This window comes from Lemur catta, chromosome X, assembly GCF_020740605.2.
Source record: "Lemur catta isolate mLemCat1 chromosome X, mLemCat1.pri, whole genome shotgun sequence".
NCBI lineage: Eukaryota > Metazoa > Chordata > Mammalia > Primates > Lemuridae > Lemur > Lemur catta.
Genome location: NC_059155.1, coordinates 52,715,028 through 52,732,409, shown reverse-complemented (window position 1 = coordinate 52,732,409; position 17,382 = coordinate 52,715,028). Strand labels below are relative to the sequence as shown.

Here is a 17,382-nt window from a genome sequence, read left to right as displayed (position 1 = left end):
GAGAAGCTGAAAATGCCTTGTGGTCACTAATCTTCTCAATCTTCTAGCACCAATTAGAAAAAACAAGGAGAAAAAGAAGATGTACAACAACTGCCTTTTCTTTCCTAATACATTGAATAGTGGAGTGGTGGACCATACAATGGCCCAGGGAAGAGAGTTCTATTAATAATTGCCAGGCAGGATGCTATGCAGTACCTCCTCTTAGCTAGCATCCATCTACCTAATCTGTGCTCTACACACGTGCCAGAACCATGGCCCTCAAGCACTATCGCATTTTATAACCTCCAGTGACAGGCTTCTCACTCCTCCTAACCAGTCTATTCTGTCTCAGAACAAATCTGTCACAAAAGTCTTCTTTATTCTGATTCTTAATGTTAGCTATTATCAGCTTTTCTTATGGATCCCACTGCTGACTCATTTTGGGCTTATAATCACCTAACACTTCCTAAGTCTCTTCAAAACATGTCTAGAAGCTGTATCTCTCTCTCAGCCTGTCCTTGAGCTACTGATTTATCATCTTAGATCTAATCACAAAACTTTACATTTATTTTGTTACATTTCATCCTTTTACAATTAGTTGCTCCAGCTTAAGGGGGAAATCTTTTGGGCTCTGCAACATTGTAAAAGTTTCTTTCTGGGCTGGGTACAGTGGCTCACGCCTGTCATCCCAGCACTCTGGAAGGCTAAGGCGGGAGGATTCCTTGAGCTCAGGAGTTCAAGATCAGCCTGAACAAGAACAAGACCCCATCTCTACTAAAAACAGAAAAATTAGCCAGGTATTGGTGCATGCCTACAGTCCCAGCTACTCAGGAGGCTGAGGCAGGAGGATGGCTTAAGCCCAGCCAAGGAGATTGAGGTTGCAGTGAGCTATGATGATGCCACTACACTCTATCTACCTAGGGTGACAGAGCGAGACTCTGTCTCAAAAAAAAAAAAGTTTCTCTTTGGCAAGACTGTCTAAGCCTACTGTTTAGAAGCAGATAGGGTAAGGGGAGGTTGCAGCATAGAAGCTGCTAACGTAAGTATTCCTGATCTTTGGAACCATTTTCTGTCCTCTGTGCCTTTCCTTTCTCTGATTTGAGGGCATTGGTACTTGAAGCCACTTTCTCGGATGTAAAGCACAGAGCTGTACTATCTGACATGGTAGCCACTAGCCACATTTAACTAAAATTAAATAAAATTAAAATTTACTCCTTCTGTTACACTAGCTATTTTTCTCAGTACTCAATAGCTACATGTAGTCAATACATTGTATTGGATAGCACAGATATAGACCATTTGGATCACTGCAGAAAGTTCTATTGGATAGTGCTGGCATGGGAATGCTCCTTACCTTTGCCTGACCCCAAATACTTCCCAGTCACGGATTCATCACTGCCACTGTACCATACTGTCTATTTTTGCCATTTTAGCTGGCTTCCTTTTTCACAATGGCTAGAGGGACAATGTACCCATCTTTATCCTATCCCACTAGCTTTACAGGTGAGTGAGAAAAGAAGAAAATAGCTGTAGTCCAGTCTGAACTAACTAACATATCCAGTCTCAATAGCTAACATTAAGGTCAGAGCCCCTGGGCCCTCAAATGAGGTCTGAGCCCAGGCCCCTATTGGGAAGAGTGACAGAACCAAGATTTTCCAGTTCTAGACATGTCAGCTAATCTCCCTCTTATATGCAGTCTTCCTTCTTGTCAGCTTAAGGACTGTAGGGTGGGGAAAGTATTAAATATGTCACCCTTCTACCCTCCTGTAAGCAAAGGTAGTATTATTCTTCATTTATCACTCTCCATCTAATCTTCTTCAGAGGCTACTCTGCCTACCTGCATTTCAGGCCTACCTGTCTGAACACATGACTAAGCCTCCAAGCTGGCAGCAGCCTCTAATTATCTTCAAATCCAAGCTACTCTTGATATGCATAGCAGAAGCTGTCATCTTAATACAACTTCCTGAGACCTACCAAAATGCCCCACATGTCACCCTCAAGGAGGACAGAGATTGATGTCACCTGTCACTGCCTTAGCTATTCTATCAGCACTCTTGAGCCCAGGGGCTGAGAGGAGAGGGGACCAGGGACCCAGAGGGCAAGAGAGATTTGAGGCAAGAGTTCCAGTCACAAGGTAAAAAAGCACAGGAATGGTGAATCTTATGCAAATGTCCCATCTTGCTAACTCCCACCAAACCCAACAAAGCCCTGGGGTTGTTTTGGCCTAAGAAACTAACATAGTTTTTAGTTATGCTTCCAAGTGTTTTTTTTTTCTCCCTCTGGGCCTCTTAAGATAAATTATACAATATATAATTTACCTAGTGAATATTATTCCACAAATATGATTTTTAGAGCCTAGTGCTAGGTTCCATGGAACAAATACTCAGGAATCAGGTAAGTGAGGAGCTATGACATAAAAACATTTGGGAACCACTATGTGAATATCCAGATTTTAAAACCACTGGTTTGAAGGCTGCTCCACTGAGATATAGGTACAATAGTTGCTGCTTCTGGTCACTTAGCACCAGGTAGTACAACTGTGGAGGTCATAAAGGCTTATGACACCATAGACTGACATAATTGGAAGAGGACTTTTCAGATTGGCTGCTGCAATGGCTCACAAACCTTCCTGGGCACAAAAATTAACTAGAGAACTCTTTAACAACCTAGACTCTCAGACCAATGCACATGCTTTGTGTCCCTGAATTGCCACAGACTGGCTGTGTCATTTTTCCTTTCTGGTTCTCAGTATTTTTTTCCAGCCATAGCATGAGGAAATATGACAAGAAGGGAAAGTCTTTCCAAAATTCTAGGTGCCACATATATTTTCTATTTTTCATTCTCAAATGACTTAATTTTAGCATGGGTTCTTCAATGTCCTTCTAGCCTCCACAAGGAAACATACCCTTAGAAAACTTAGAAATCAGTTCTGGCAATGGGCTATAGCAAATCTCTTCAAGTCACCTCCAAATTTCATGCTTAATGAGCACTCCCACTATCCTCTGGCTAGTAAACTCCATTAGGGAGGAGGGTGCAGGGTCCTGCAAGTTCCTATTCCACATGCCTTCCTCAAAACCAAAAGGGTATGGAAAACAGAGCTATCACTGGTCTTGTTACTCACACAAAAAGAGAGCCCAAAGCCTCTGCATTTGGGGTAAAATTTGAAATCTACCTAGGGCTCTAGAATTACTGAAGTATATGACCCATGATTTTCTTTTCTTTCTTTTACTTTTACTTACTTTTTCTAATTTTTTTTATTTCAGCATATTATGGGGATACAAATGTTTAGGTTATGTATATTGCCTTTGCCCCACCCAAGTCAGAGCTTCAAGCATGTCCATCCCCCATTAGTTGTGTATATACCCATCCCTTCCTCCCCACTTCCATCTGCCCAACACCCGATGAATGTCATTACTATATGTGCACTTAAGTGTTGATCAGTTAAAACCAATTTGATGGTGAGTACATGTGGTGCTTGTTTTTCAACTCTTGGGATAGTTCACTTAGTAGAATGGGTTCCAGCTCTATCCAGGATTAAGACAAGAGGTGCTAGATCACCATTGTTTTCTGTGGCTGAGTAGAACACCATGGTATGCATATATCACATTTTATTAATCCACTCATGTATTGATGGTCACTTGGGTTGTTTCCACATCTTTACAATCAAGAATTGTGCTGCTATAAACATTCTAGTGCAGATGTATTTTTAATAGAATGTCTTTTTTCCCATTGGCCTCTTCTGCCCCCATTTGGATGGCCTTGCTTTGCTTCTCTTGTCTGATTGCTCTGGCTAGGACTCCCAGCACTAAGTTGAATAGAAGTGGTGATAGAAGGCAACCTTGTCTGGTTCCAGTTCTAAGTGGGAATGCTTTCAATTTTTCCCCATTTAGTATGATGTTGGCCATGGGTTTGTCATATATGACTTGTATCATTTTTACTTAAGCCCCATCTATGCCTATTTTGTTAAGCGTTCTTATCATAAAAGGGTGTTGAATTTTGTTGAATGCTTTTTCTGACTCTATTCAGAGGATCATATAGCCTTTGTGTTTGCTTCTATTTATGCAGTGAATTACATTTATAGATTTACACATGTTGAACCATCCCTGCATCTATGGGATGAAGCCCACTTGATCATGATGGATTATTTTTTTGATAAGCACCTGAATTCGGTTTCCTAAAATTTTGTTGAGAATTTTTACATCTATATTCATAAAGGATATTGGTCCATAGGTTTCTTTTTTGTTGCATCCTTTCCTGGTTTGGGTATCAAGGTGATGTAGGCTTTATAAAACTTGTTGGGGAGGATTCCTTCCTTCTCTATGTTGTGGAATAATTTCTGCAAGATAGGCACCAGTTCTTCTTTCTAGGTCTGGTTAAATTCAGATGTGAAACCATCTTGTCTAGGACTTTTCTTTTTAGAAAAATTTTTTATTGCTGCTTGAATTTCAGTATTTGATATCGGTCTGGTCATGAATTCTGTTTCTTCCTGATTGAGTCTAGGGAGGCTGTGTGTTTCTAAGAATTTGTCCATTTCTTCCATATTTTCAAGTTTATGTGCTTAGAGGTTTTGATAGTATTCATAGATGATATTTTGTATTTCTGAGGCATCAGCTGTAATTTCTCCTTTTTCATTTCTGATGGAGCTTATTAGAGTTCCTTTGCTCTGCTTCACGTTAATCTAGCAAGAGGCATGTCCATTTTATATTTCCAAAGAACCAACATTTTGTATTATTAATCTTCTGTATAGTTTTTTTATTATCAATTTCATTTAGTTCTGCTCGGATCTTTGTTATTTCTTTTCTTCTCCTGGGTTTGGGGTTGGTTTGCTCATCCTTCTCCACTTATTTGAGATAATTCATTAGATTGTTTATTTGTGATCTGTCTTTTAGATATAGGCATTTATGGAAATTAATTTTCCCTTCAGGACTGCTTTAGCTGTGTCCCATAGATTTTGATAACTTGTGTCTCCTTTATCATTTAGTTCAAACAATCTTTTAATTTCCATCTTGATTTTCTCCTTAATGCAATAATCATTCAGCAGAAGGTTGTTTAGTTTCCATGACTTTGTATTGACATGAGAGTTTCTGTTGGAGTTGATTTCTAATTTTATTCCACTGTGGTCTGAGAAGACGCATGGTATAATTTCTATTTTTTTAAATTTTTTGAGACATGCTTTGTGGCCTAGGATTTGGTCAATCTTAGAGAATATCCCATGAGGTAATGAGAAAAACGTATATTCACTGGTTTGTGGGTAGAATGTTCTGTAAATGTCACTCAGGCCTATTTGTTCATTCTTTCTTTATTTATTTTATGTTTGGAGGACCTGTCTTGTTTTGTCAGAGGGGTGTTGCTGTTTATCATTTTGTTTAGATCAAGTAGGATTTAGTTTATGAATCTGGGTGCACCTGAGTTAGATGCATACATATTTATAATTGTTATGTCTTCTTCTGAATTGTACCCTTCACCATTATATAGTGACTGTCTTTATCTTTCATTACTTTTGTTGATTTGAAGACTAAGTTATGTGAAATCAAAAGTGCCATGCCAACTTTCTTTTCACTTCCGTTTGCTTGAAATACTGTTTTCTATCCCTTCACCTTGAGTTTTAATGCATCCTAGTGGGTTAGGTATGCTTCCTGAAGACAGCAGATACTTGGGTTGTGTATATTTATCCATTCGGCCAGCCTATGTCTCTTTAGTGGTCAGTTCAAACCATTCACATTTATTGAAAGAATTGATAAGTGGGGAAGATTTCTGTTCATCCTGTTGAGTTGAAATTTCTTGCTTTGCTTTCTCTCTTGAGCCATTGTGGTATCTGGCCTTTGACATTTAGCTTTTGGATGATTTTACATTGGTGAGTGTTTATTGTGCTGATCCATGTGTAACACTGTTTTAAGTACTTCTTGGAGGGCAGGCATTGTCTTAATGAATTCCCTCAGTGTTTGCTTGTCTTAGAAGGTCTTTATTTCTCCTTCATATATGAAACTCAGTTTTGCAGGGTACAAGATTCTAGGCTGGGCATTATTATTCTGTTTCAGAAAAGTAAGAATGAGGCCCCAATCTCTTCTTGCTTGTAAGGTCTCAGCTGAGAAGTCTGCCGCTATTCTGATGGGTTTTCCTTTGTAGCTTACCTGCTTCTTTCACCTTACAGCTCAGAGGAGGGCCTCCTTGGTGGTTATTTTGGTCAGTCTGATGACTATGTGTCATGGTGCCTTCCTGGTGCAATGTATCTCCCAGGAGGCCTTTGAGCTTCTTGTACCTGGATATCAAGATTTTTAGCAAAGCCTGGGGAATTTTCCTCTATTATGTAGTCAAATAGCTTTTCCAACCATTCTGTATTTTCCTCTTCACCTTCAGGGATTCCTATAATTCTTGCGTTATGCCTCTTCACAGAATCCCATATTTCTTGTAGGCTTTTCTCTTTTCTCTTATTTGTCTGCTCTCTCTCTCTGAGACTGACTTATTTAATTGAAAGGTGTTATCTTTAATCCCTGACATTCTTTCTTCTGTTTGATCTACCCTGTTCTTGAGGCTTTTCACTGTGTTTTGTAATTCCTTGAATAAATTCTTCATTTCCAGAAGTTTAGTTTGATTTTTCTTTAATATTTCAATTTTTTTGCAATCAAATTTTTAATAACAAAGACAACTATATTTTTAACATGGTCAAATATGCTTGGCTAAGTCCAGATTTTAAAAAAAAGTATCTAGCCCAACAGTATAATCATACAGCTTTGTACAGAACATTCCATAGATCAACAGAAAATACATTTGAGCACAAAAATAAAAAATATTTTAAGAGAATCTCTAAGCAGCATTTCTGCAAAAGATGTATCTTGTACTGATTAAATATCTACAAGTGCTTTTCCTTTACAAAAATACATATATTCTTAATAGACTAAGTCATTAACAATGACCTGGTAATTCTTGCACTTCAATTTGAATGATGTATAAGCTAAATCTTACAACCACAAAAATATTTCAATTTCTTTAGTGAATTTTTCTTCCAAGGCCTAGATATCTTTGTGGTATCTTTGCATTGGTTATCCATTTTCTCTTGCATATCACTGAGTTTTCTTACACTCCATGTTTGAAATTTTTCTTCTGTCATTTTAGTGTTCTGAATTTGGCTGATGTCCATTGCTAGGGAGCCTGTGTTCCCCTTTGGGCATGTGCTTTCCGTTTGATTATCATACTTCCAGAGTTCTTTCACTGATTGCTTCCCATCTGGATCAGCCTTTGCTTCTTACCTTTAGATTTTGGTTGGATAATGACATGCACTGTTTAGTCTTTGAGCCAGTAGGTCATGTTTGTGGGTAAGAATTGACCACACCCTGTATGATGAGTCAGTAGATGCAGTAAAAGGGTATGCAAATTGACCTCCCTGTCAGTAGGTGGCACTTGCTGGGAGGGGCAAGCTGCAGGGTTGTTTTTGGGTCCTGTAACCAGCTCTTGTTCCTCTGGAGAGGCACTCTAGTGCCTCAGGTGGTGGGTGGGGCCCTGGGACTTCAAGCTGTGCCCTTATTCTACACCTCAAGGTGGGTCAGGTGGGGGAGTGAGGCTGGGCAGAGCTTGGTTGGGTGAGCCTGCTCTCAAGCTCCACAAATGCTGTTAGCAGGGGTCAAAGATCTCTTCTCTACTTCTGGGCAAAGCTGCCAGGAAGGGGCTGAAATGGCCCCACTGAGCCGAAAAGTCTGGGTGTGGGGGTGGGGCTGTCTGACACCTGCAGTCTGGAGCAGGCCTCACTCCTCCCCCACCCAGGCCCCTATTCCATGGTTTCTCCCAGGCCTCTGCCAGCAGGCAGGACATCAAGCTAGCAGATCTTTCCTGGTTGTGATGCAGGCTGGGAGGTTCTCTGCCCAGGAATGCAGCCTGAGCTGTGTGCACGGCTCTCACATGGGAGGAGGGCTGCCCCTGAAGCATGCTGATCTGCCCCTGAAGGCACACACACTTTAGTAGGCTCATTCACAAATACCTTCTGTGCCCCGGGCAATGGGATTGAGACCTGGGTGTACAGGATCTGATCTGCAGGCCTGTCCCCCGGGGCCCCAGAGCTCAATTCCTGACCCTGCCAGGGAGAGGAGTGTTGGTCTCAAGTCACCCATGTGGTACCAAGCTGCATCAATGTACCTCTGTCGCAGGATTTTCCCCCCATTTCCTGGAGTCACCAAACAAGCAGCATCTTGGAGTGCTGGTGGGTAGGGAGCTCATAGTCCGAGTACCTCTCAGTCTGCTTTAGGGCCCCCCAAAAAAGGTTCAATTCCCTGCAGATTCCTCCAGGTGGTGGCTAAATTGTCTCTCTCGGCAGCCGGGGGTAGGGAAGGAGAAAGGGAGAATGAAGCAATATGGCGCCTGCTGATCAGCTCTGGTCTGCAGCAGGCAGTGTCCGGAGGGAGCTGGGAGCCTGGTGCCCTGTCTGCAAGAGGCTCACCACTCACTAGCCTCAGCCATCTCTGGGCTGGTGTTGGAAGGTCTCTCCAACTGCTCAATAGCCCACCAGCAGTCCGAGATGCAAGGGAGGGGAAATTTAACCACTCCACCTACCCTTGTAACTGGTCTCCAAGCCTCTCTGGGGACTTTCTCCTTCCAGTTCTCCTCCGCAACTTCTTCCTGGGGAGTATTCTATAGTTTCAGGCACCCTTCCTTCCAACCCTCATCCTACCTATGTTTGTCTGCCTGTTTATTTTTTTTCCACTTTCTTCTAAAATCTATCTTTCTCGCAGAGACTCTCTGGCTGGTGGTTTTTCTCATCCGCCATCTTGCTCCTCTGGTTACCCATGATTTTCTAAAGAAGCCATAGCCACTCAAACTGAACCCAGGGATTGGCCAAGATGCTTGACATAAACCAAACTAACTGGCCCACATCCTTGGCCTAATGCATCTAGGTTTGGAAGTCACCCCTAAGAAAAGTAGCAATGGAGCCAAATGAAAATAGGAAGCAGGCCTAATAAAAATCAGGCAGAAAGCTAAAGCAAATGGGCAAAGGCTTTCTTTCTTCTTAGAGTGCTCAGTTGGAGAGCTGAGAGCTGGCCCAACAAGTTTAAGGTCAGGAATTTAACATCATTTAAAATAAGACTATAAACAGGCTGGGGGCTCTAGGTCATGAGGTAAGGCATGTTAGTGAGTAGGGATCATTTATTGTAAGCCATCCCCATTGCTCAAGATTACTCTAAGCATGTACCTTACTGGTAGAAGGCGAGGAGTACCATTTCCATTCAGAGAATGATAAACTCCTTGGTCCTTGTTGGGTTGGTTTTCCTAAACATACTTAAAAACTTTGGAAAACCTTCTGGGGACATCTCAAGTCTATTTTTCCCTAGCATACTCTGGATTTAAGGGAAAAGTAGTTGGGGCAGAGGAGGGTGAAAAAGGCTAAAGAAGGTCAGGGATGTAGCCTTACAGAAAGAATTTTTGGTCAGTACAAGTTGGGCAGGCTGTCACCAGGAAATTTGAATCTATCAAACAGAGTTGAATATACAGTTGAACAATTATTGCATCAGATGATACATTTGGCTGAACGCAGGACTAAGGACCAGGCTACAAGCTCCCTGAAGGTAAGGCCTAATGGTATGATAATGATGATGCATACTGATTTTGTTTGTATACTGATATATAACTTTAAAAGCAACTCACAAAAGCACTCCCTCACTTTATACATCCAATAGCCTTGTGAGGTAAGCAAGAATGTATCATCCTATTTTGCAGATAAACTAACAGAAGCCCAGAAAAGGCAAAACGACATACATCCTTAATAAGGACCCATATGCAGAGGAAGTTCTTGCCCTCGTTCCCTCAATATCTTACCTGTGGTCTTGGGCAGTATACTTGAGGAGCTCAGCCAACTGTAAGGGATACTTGCAGATCTTCTGCACTGGAGTCAAAAGGAAACCATCGATAGCAATGTCAATCATTTGCTGTAAGAGGCGACAGGCCTCAAAGAAGTGCTGGTAGCGGCTGTCCTTCATCAGCTTGGAGAGCTCCATGCAGGCATCCAAGTGGTTGTTACAATATTCAGAGTATATCCAGAATCCATCTTGCTGTGGACAGAGGAATAAAAGGAAAGGAAATGGCTACTGAGGACCCCAAAAGACGTCTTGAAGTAATGGAAAGACAGATTATATTCTTATGAAAAAATATTAAAATAACAATGCCAATTTTCCTTAATTTATTCATAATTTAATGGTATAAATTATCAAAAGAAATTAATTGGTAACTAGAAAAACTGATTATCAAGTTCTTATAAAAATAAGTAACAACAGTAAGGAATTCTGAAAAAGAAGGGTAGTGAGGGAACACTGGCCCTACCAATAATAAAACATAACATGGAATAAAACTTTGGTATTGAGTCATAAAATGAAATAGATTAGAGATTATACTTCTGGCAATGGCAGACTAAGTTATTTTAGATAAACTCTGCCACTGAGAATAGCTAGAAAAGCTGAAAAAATATAGTAAGTATCTGTTCGAAGGAATCACAACATCCTGAGCATCAAATTATCTCCATCAAACATCCCTTAGCAAACATACCTTGAAGTATTTAGGCATAAGGAGGCTAAGATGTATGCAAGTTACATACTTACGGCTGAAAAAAATACGTGAATATATATATATATATATATATATATATATATATATATATATATGTATGTGAGTATGTATGTATATATAAATATGCATATAGAGAGAGGGAAAGAGGAGAGAGTCAGGAGAGAGAGGGAGAGTATGCTCATGATAAACAAAAGAGGTAAAATTTTAACAACAGATGAATCTGTGTAAATAGTAGATGGCTATTCTTTGCACTGTTCTTATTTTTCAACATTTCTGAAAGTTTCAAATTATTTGCAAGATTACAAGAATCAGGAGGAAGGGAAACAAAATACCACCGAAAGAACACAATAAACTTCCAGTGACTGACCCCAAATAATTGGAAATCGATGAAGTTTCTGACAAATAATTCAAAATAATTATTCTAAATAAGCTCAGTAAATTAAAAGAGAACATGAGTGAACAAGTTAACAAAATAAAAAAAAAACACAAGAACAAAATAAAAACCTAAACAAGAGAGAGAAAAATTAAAAAGAACCAGACAGAAATTCTGAAGCTGAAATATATGACTGGTTTGAAATTTCAGTAGAGATGTTCAAAATAGCAGACCAGATCAAGCCGAAGGAAGAACAAGTGAACTCAAAGACAGATCATTTGAAATCATTCAGTCAGAGGACAAAAAAGAAAGAAAATAATGAAAAGGAATGAAGAAATCCTACAAGATCCATGGGACACAATCTAGAGAGCTAACATTCACAAAATTTAGAAGTTCCAGAAGAAAAAGAGAGAAGGAAAAGGAAATAAAGCTTATTTAAAGAAATAATGCCCATCAAATTGGTTTCACTGATCAACACCTAAGTGCACATATAGGAATAACATTAATCGGGTGTTGGGCAGATAGGGAGGAGGGGATGGGTGTACACATACATAATGAGTGCGCACCACCTGGGGGATGGAAACGCTTGAAGCTCTGACTTGGGGTGGGGGCAAGGGCAATATACGTATCCTAACCTTTTGTTCCCCCATAATATGCTGAAATTAAAAAAAGAGAAATAAAAAGATCAGATCCAAAATAAATAAAATTGAGGTTAAAAATTGCAAAAGATCAACAAACTGAAAAGTTGTTTTTTTAAAGATAAACAAAATCAATAAACTTTTACCTAGACTAAGAACAAAAGAAAGAAGAACCAAATAAATAAAATTTGAGATAAAAATACATTACAATTGATACCACAGAAATGCAAAGAACCACTAGAGAAAATATTAACTATATATGAACAAACTAGAAAACTCAGAAGAAATGGATAAATTCCTGGACACACACAACCTACCAAGACTGAACCAGGAAGAAATAAAAAACCTGCAAAGATCAATAACTAGTAATGAGATTGAAGTAGTAATAAAAAGTTTCCCATCAAAGAAAAGCCCAGGACCTAATGGTTTCAATGCTAAATTCTATCAAACATTTAAAGAAGAACTAATACCAATTTTACTCAAGTACTTCCAAAAAAATTGAAGAGGAGAGAATACTTCGAACTCATCCTATGAGGCCATCGTTACCATGATACCAAAACCAGACAAGGACATTACCAAAAAAGAAAACTACAGGTTAATACCACTCATGAAAATAGATGCTAAATCCTTAACAAAATACCAGCAAATAGAATTCAATAACGAATTAATCAAATGGGTTTCATCCCAGGGATGCAAGGTTGCTTCAACATAAGTAAATTAATAAACGTGATACAACACGTTAACAGAATCAAGGACAAAAACCATTTGATTATTTCAATAGATGCTTAAAAAGCATTTGATAAAATTCAACATCCCTTCATGATTAAAACTGAAAACAAACTGGCCATAGAAGGAACATATCTCAAAATCATAAATGCCATATATCACATACCTACAGCTAACACATCATCCTGAATGGTGAAAAAATCCTCTAAGATCTGGAATAAAACAAGGATTTCCACTTTTACCACTTATATTCAACATAGTAATGGATGTCCTAGCCAGAGTAACAATGGCAAGAGAATGAAATAAAGGGTACCCAAATTGGAAAGGAAGAAGTCAAATTGCCCTTGTTTGGAGACAACATGATCTCATATTTAGAAAAACCTAAAGGATCCACCTAAAACTTTTTGGACTAATAAATGAATTCAGTAAACCTACAGGACACAAAACCAACATATAAAAATTAGTAACATTTCTATATGTCAACAGTGAACAATAAGAAAAATCACAAAAACAATTCCATTTATAATAGCTATAAAATTAATAAAAAATCTAAGCAAAGAAGTGAAAGATCTCTACAATGAAAACTAAAAACTCTGATGAAATAAATTGATGAGAGCACATAAAAGTGAAAAAGATAATCCATATTCATGGATGGGAAACGTTAATATTATTAAAATGTCCCTACTACCCAAAAGTGACCTACAGATTCAGTGGAATTCTTATCAAAATTCCAATGACATTCTTCACAAAAATAGAAAAACAATCCTAAGGTTTCTATGGACTCAAAAAAGACCCCAGATAGCCAAATCAATCCTGAGGAAAAAGAACAAAGCTGGAGGCATCACACTACCTGACTTCAAAATACACTACAAAGCTATGCTAATCAAATCAGCACAGTACTATAAAAACACACAGACCAATGGAACAGAATAGAAACCTCAGAAATAAATCCACACATTTACAGCAATCTCATTTTTGACAAAGGCACCAAGAATATACATTAGGGAAAGAAAAGTCTCTTCAAAGAAAATATACATTAGGGAAAGAAAAGTCTCTGGGAAAACTGGATGTTCATATGTCAAAGGATTAAAATAGAACCCTGTCTCTCACCATGTGCAGAAATAAAATAAAAATAGATTAAAGACTTAAATGTAAGATCTGAAACTATGAAACTACTGGAAGAAAACATTAGGCAAAGTCTTCAGGACATTGATCTGGACAAAGACTGTTTTTAGGTAATACCTCAAAAGCACAGGTAACACAAGTAAAAATAGACAAATGGGATTATATCAAGCTAAAAAGCTTCCGCATAGCAAAGAAAGCAATCAACAGAGTGAAGAAACAACCTGTAGAATGGGAGAAATATTTTCAAACTATCCACCCAACAAGGGATTAATAACTAGAATATATAAATGACTCAAACAACTCAATAGCATAAAAAAAGAAAAAAAGTCTGATTTAAAAATGGGCAAATGGTCTGAAGAGACAGTTCTTAAAAGCAGACATACAAATGGCCAATAGGCATATGAAAAAATGCTCAACATCACTAATCACCAGGGAAATGCAAATCAAAACGATGAGGACATAGTATATCATTACAGTTAGAATGGTTTTTATTAAAAAGACAAAAGACAAATGCTGGCAGGGATGCAGAGAAAAGGGAACTCACATATACTGTTGGTAGAAATATAAATTAGTATAGCCATTGTGGAAAACAGTATGGAAGTTCCTCAGAAAACTAAAAATAGAAATAAAATATGATCTAGCAACCCCACTGCTGAATATATATCCAAAAGAAGGAAAATCAGTATGTAAAAAATATATCTGCACTCCTACATTTATTGCAGCAGTAGTCACAATAGCCAAGATATGGAATAAACCTAAGTGCCCACAGATGGATAAATGGATAAAGAAATGTGGTATATGTATACAATGGAATATTATTCACTTGTAAAAAAGAACAAACTCCTTTCCTTTGCAGCAACATGGATGGAGGTGGAGGAGATTTTGTTAATTGAAATAAGTCAGGCACATAAAGACAAATATCACATGTTCTCACTCATACATGGAGCTAAAAAGTTGATCTCATGGAGATGGTAAGTAGAATCGTGGTTAACAGAGGTTGGAAGATTAGTGGGCAGAGGTGGATGAAGAGAGGTTGGTTAATGGGTACGAAAATACGGTTAGATAGAAGAAATAAGTTCTAATGATCAATAGTACAGTAAGATGAATATAGTTAACAATAATTTATTGTATATTTCAAAATAGCTAAAAGATGTGGAATATTCCCAACACAAAGATATGATAAATGTTTGAGGTGATGGATATCTCTATTATCCTGATTTGATCATACACATTGTATACATGTATCAAAATATCACATGTACCTTATAAATATGTAACATTATGTATCCATTTTTTAAAAAAGAACCCTCAAAACTAATCACTAAGTAAACAACCCACTTACAAATAGGCAAAAGACATGAACAGACACTTCACCAAACATTTTATATAGATGGCAAATAAACACATGAAAAAAAGCTCAATATCATTATCCATTAGCAAATTCAAATTAAAACCACAATGAGATACCACTACATACTTACATATTAGAATAGCTAAAATAAAAAATACTGACAATATCAAATGTTGATGACCATGTAGAGCAACTTAAACTCTTATATAATAGTAGTAAAAATATAAAATGATATAGCAACTTTGGAAAATAATTTGGCAGTATATTATAAAGTTAAGAAAACACTTACCATGCAACCCAGCAATACTAACCCTATGTATTTGCCCATGAAAAATGAAAGCCTATATTTAAAAAAAAAATCTTATACTGGAATGTTCACAGCAGCTTATTCATAAGAGCTCAAATCTGGAAACAGCCTAGGTGTCTACCAATTATTGAATGGGTGGTATATCCATACAATAAAGTACTACTAAGCAATAAAGAACGACCAATTACTGATACATGCAAGAACATGGATGGATATCAAAGATATTATGTTAAATGAAATAAACACAAAACATTATGTACTGTATGATTTCATTTATAAGACATTCTAAGTAAACACAAAATTGCAATAAAAACAAGTGTTTGCCAGGCATATATTGACTGCAAAGGAAGGATGAGAGAACTTTATGGAATGATAGAAACATTCTGTATCTTGATTATTATGGTGGTTACACAACTATATACATTTGTTAAAACTCATCAAAATATACACTTAAAACTGATGAATCTTATTGTATATAAATTATATATACATACAGTTGATAAAAAAATGAAATACCAGAATAAAAGGGTAAACTAATTTTTTAAAAAGGAAAAGTAATATGTAAAAAGGATATAGATGGGGTTTATACCAGTAATGCAATGTTCACTGAACATACGAAAATTATTCAATCCAAATTCACCATGTTAACAGATTAAAGGGTAAAAGCATGTGACCATTTCAGCGATTCTTTTCATTCCTCAGGGGATATTTGACAATGTCTGGAGACATTTTTTGTTGTCAAAACTTGGCAGTGGGGGAGTTGCTATTGGCACCTACTGGGTAGAAATCAGGAATGCTGTTAAACACCCTACACAACACAGGGAAGCCCTCAGTTGAGAAACACTATTCTATGTTCTAATTTCTCCACTCAACACTATGCTTGTGATCTCTACATGTTGTTATAAGGTACATACTTCTAGTCTGTTGTTTATTGCTACATAATGCCCTGCAGTAAGAATCCCCCATATTATTCTTATCCACATATCTATCTCTGTGGTGATAAATTCCTAAGTTGCTTCTAACTGTATTCTATAACACAACACTGCCATGCAATCAAAGAAAACAGTCTTTTATGGGCTCCCTCATGGACCTCTGTGAGAATTCCTCTGCGATATAGATTCAAGAATGCAACCGCTAGGTCATATACATACTTAACCTTTATAAATACTACTCAGATGCTTTCTGGAATGGCTGAACAAGTTTATATAACATGCAGAAAACAGCTATCATATCAGGAGTGCGACTATTTTTCCTAGAAAAGCCTGCTTCAAAGGCTTTCCCTTGACTGGCATCTTGGAACTTAGATATCAAGAGGATTAAACACCATTCCCTGATAAGAATGTCTTGCTACAGTGCCTAGGCTGCCTATATAAACAATGTGGATTATGCTGAATACCTGCTTTCATTCTGGGAGTCTGGAATTTTGGTGCATGCTAGCTAGCCAGAGGTTGCTTACATGACCAACCATCCCCCAAGAACTTTCAGCACTTAGTCTCTAATGAGTTTTCCTGACTGATAAAATTTCACATACATTATTACAACTCATTCCTAAGGAAATTAAGTGCCTCCTGTGTGACTCCATTAAGAGAGGACTCTTAAAAGCTTGTGCCTAGTTTCCTCCATGCTTACCCCATGTACCTTTTAATTTTGCTGATTCTGCTTTGAATCTTTTCATTATAATAAATCATAGAATTAAGTATAACTACATGTTGAGCCTGTGAATCCTCCTATCAAATCACTGAACATAAGAGTGGTCTTAGGGACACCCTCAACACACATCCTCAAAAGCAAAGAAGGAAAATTTCCAAGAAGACTTTTAGCTGCACACTTCTCTGTGTCACTTGAATTTTATATCATGTGCTTATACTATATCTTTAAAAACAAATAATTTATAAAATCTCTAAGACTAACTGCAGACTTCTCACCTGAGAACTGACAAGCCAAAAGGCAATAGGGCCCCATTCTCAGTCTTCTAAAACAGAATAATTTCCAGCCTAGAATTTTGTACCCTGCAAAGTTAAGTTTCTTATAAAAAGGAGAAATAAATACCTTCTCAGACAAGCAAACACTGAGGGAATTCATCAAGACAGGTACTTGCCCTCCAGGAAGTACTCACAACAGTATTACACACAGAACAGCACAACAGACATTCACCAGTGTAAAATCATACACAAGCTAAAGGTCAAAGGCCAGATACCACAATGGCTCAAGAGAGAAAACAAAGAAACAAAGTTCAACTCAACAGGATGAACAGAAATCTGCCCCACTTATCAATTCTTTTAATAAATGTGAATGACTTGAACTGCCCAATAAAGAAACATAGGCTGGCTGAATGGAT

At 37.8% G+C, this 17,382-nt stretch overlaps 1 protein-coding gene across 8 annotated transcripts in view; it reads right to left on the bottom strand.

Annotated features, from left to right (window-relative positions):
- The window catches only part of ARHGEF9 (Cdc42 guanine nucleotide exchange factor 9), a 324,866-nt gene that overhangs the window by 48,669 nt on the left and 258,815 nt on the right, over positions 1–17,382 (bottom strand). For all 8 annotated transcript variants that reach the window (XM_045537711.1, XM_045537715.1, XM_045537712.1 and 5 more), the window contains one exon: positions 9,781–10,013. In XM_045537711.1, the coding sequence (XP_045393667.1) occupies positions 9,781–10,013 (233 nt within the window). The remainder of the gene's footprint in view (positions 1–9,780; positions 10,014–17,382) is intronic.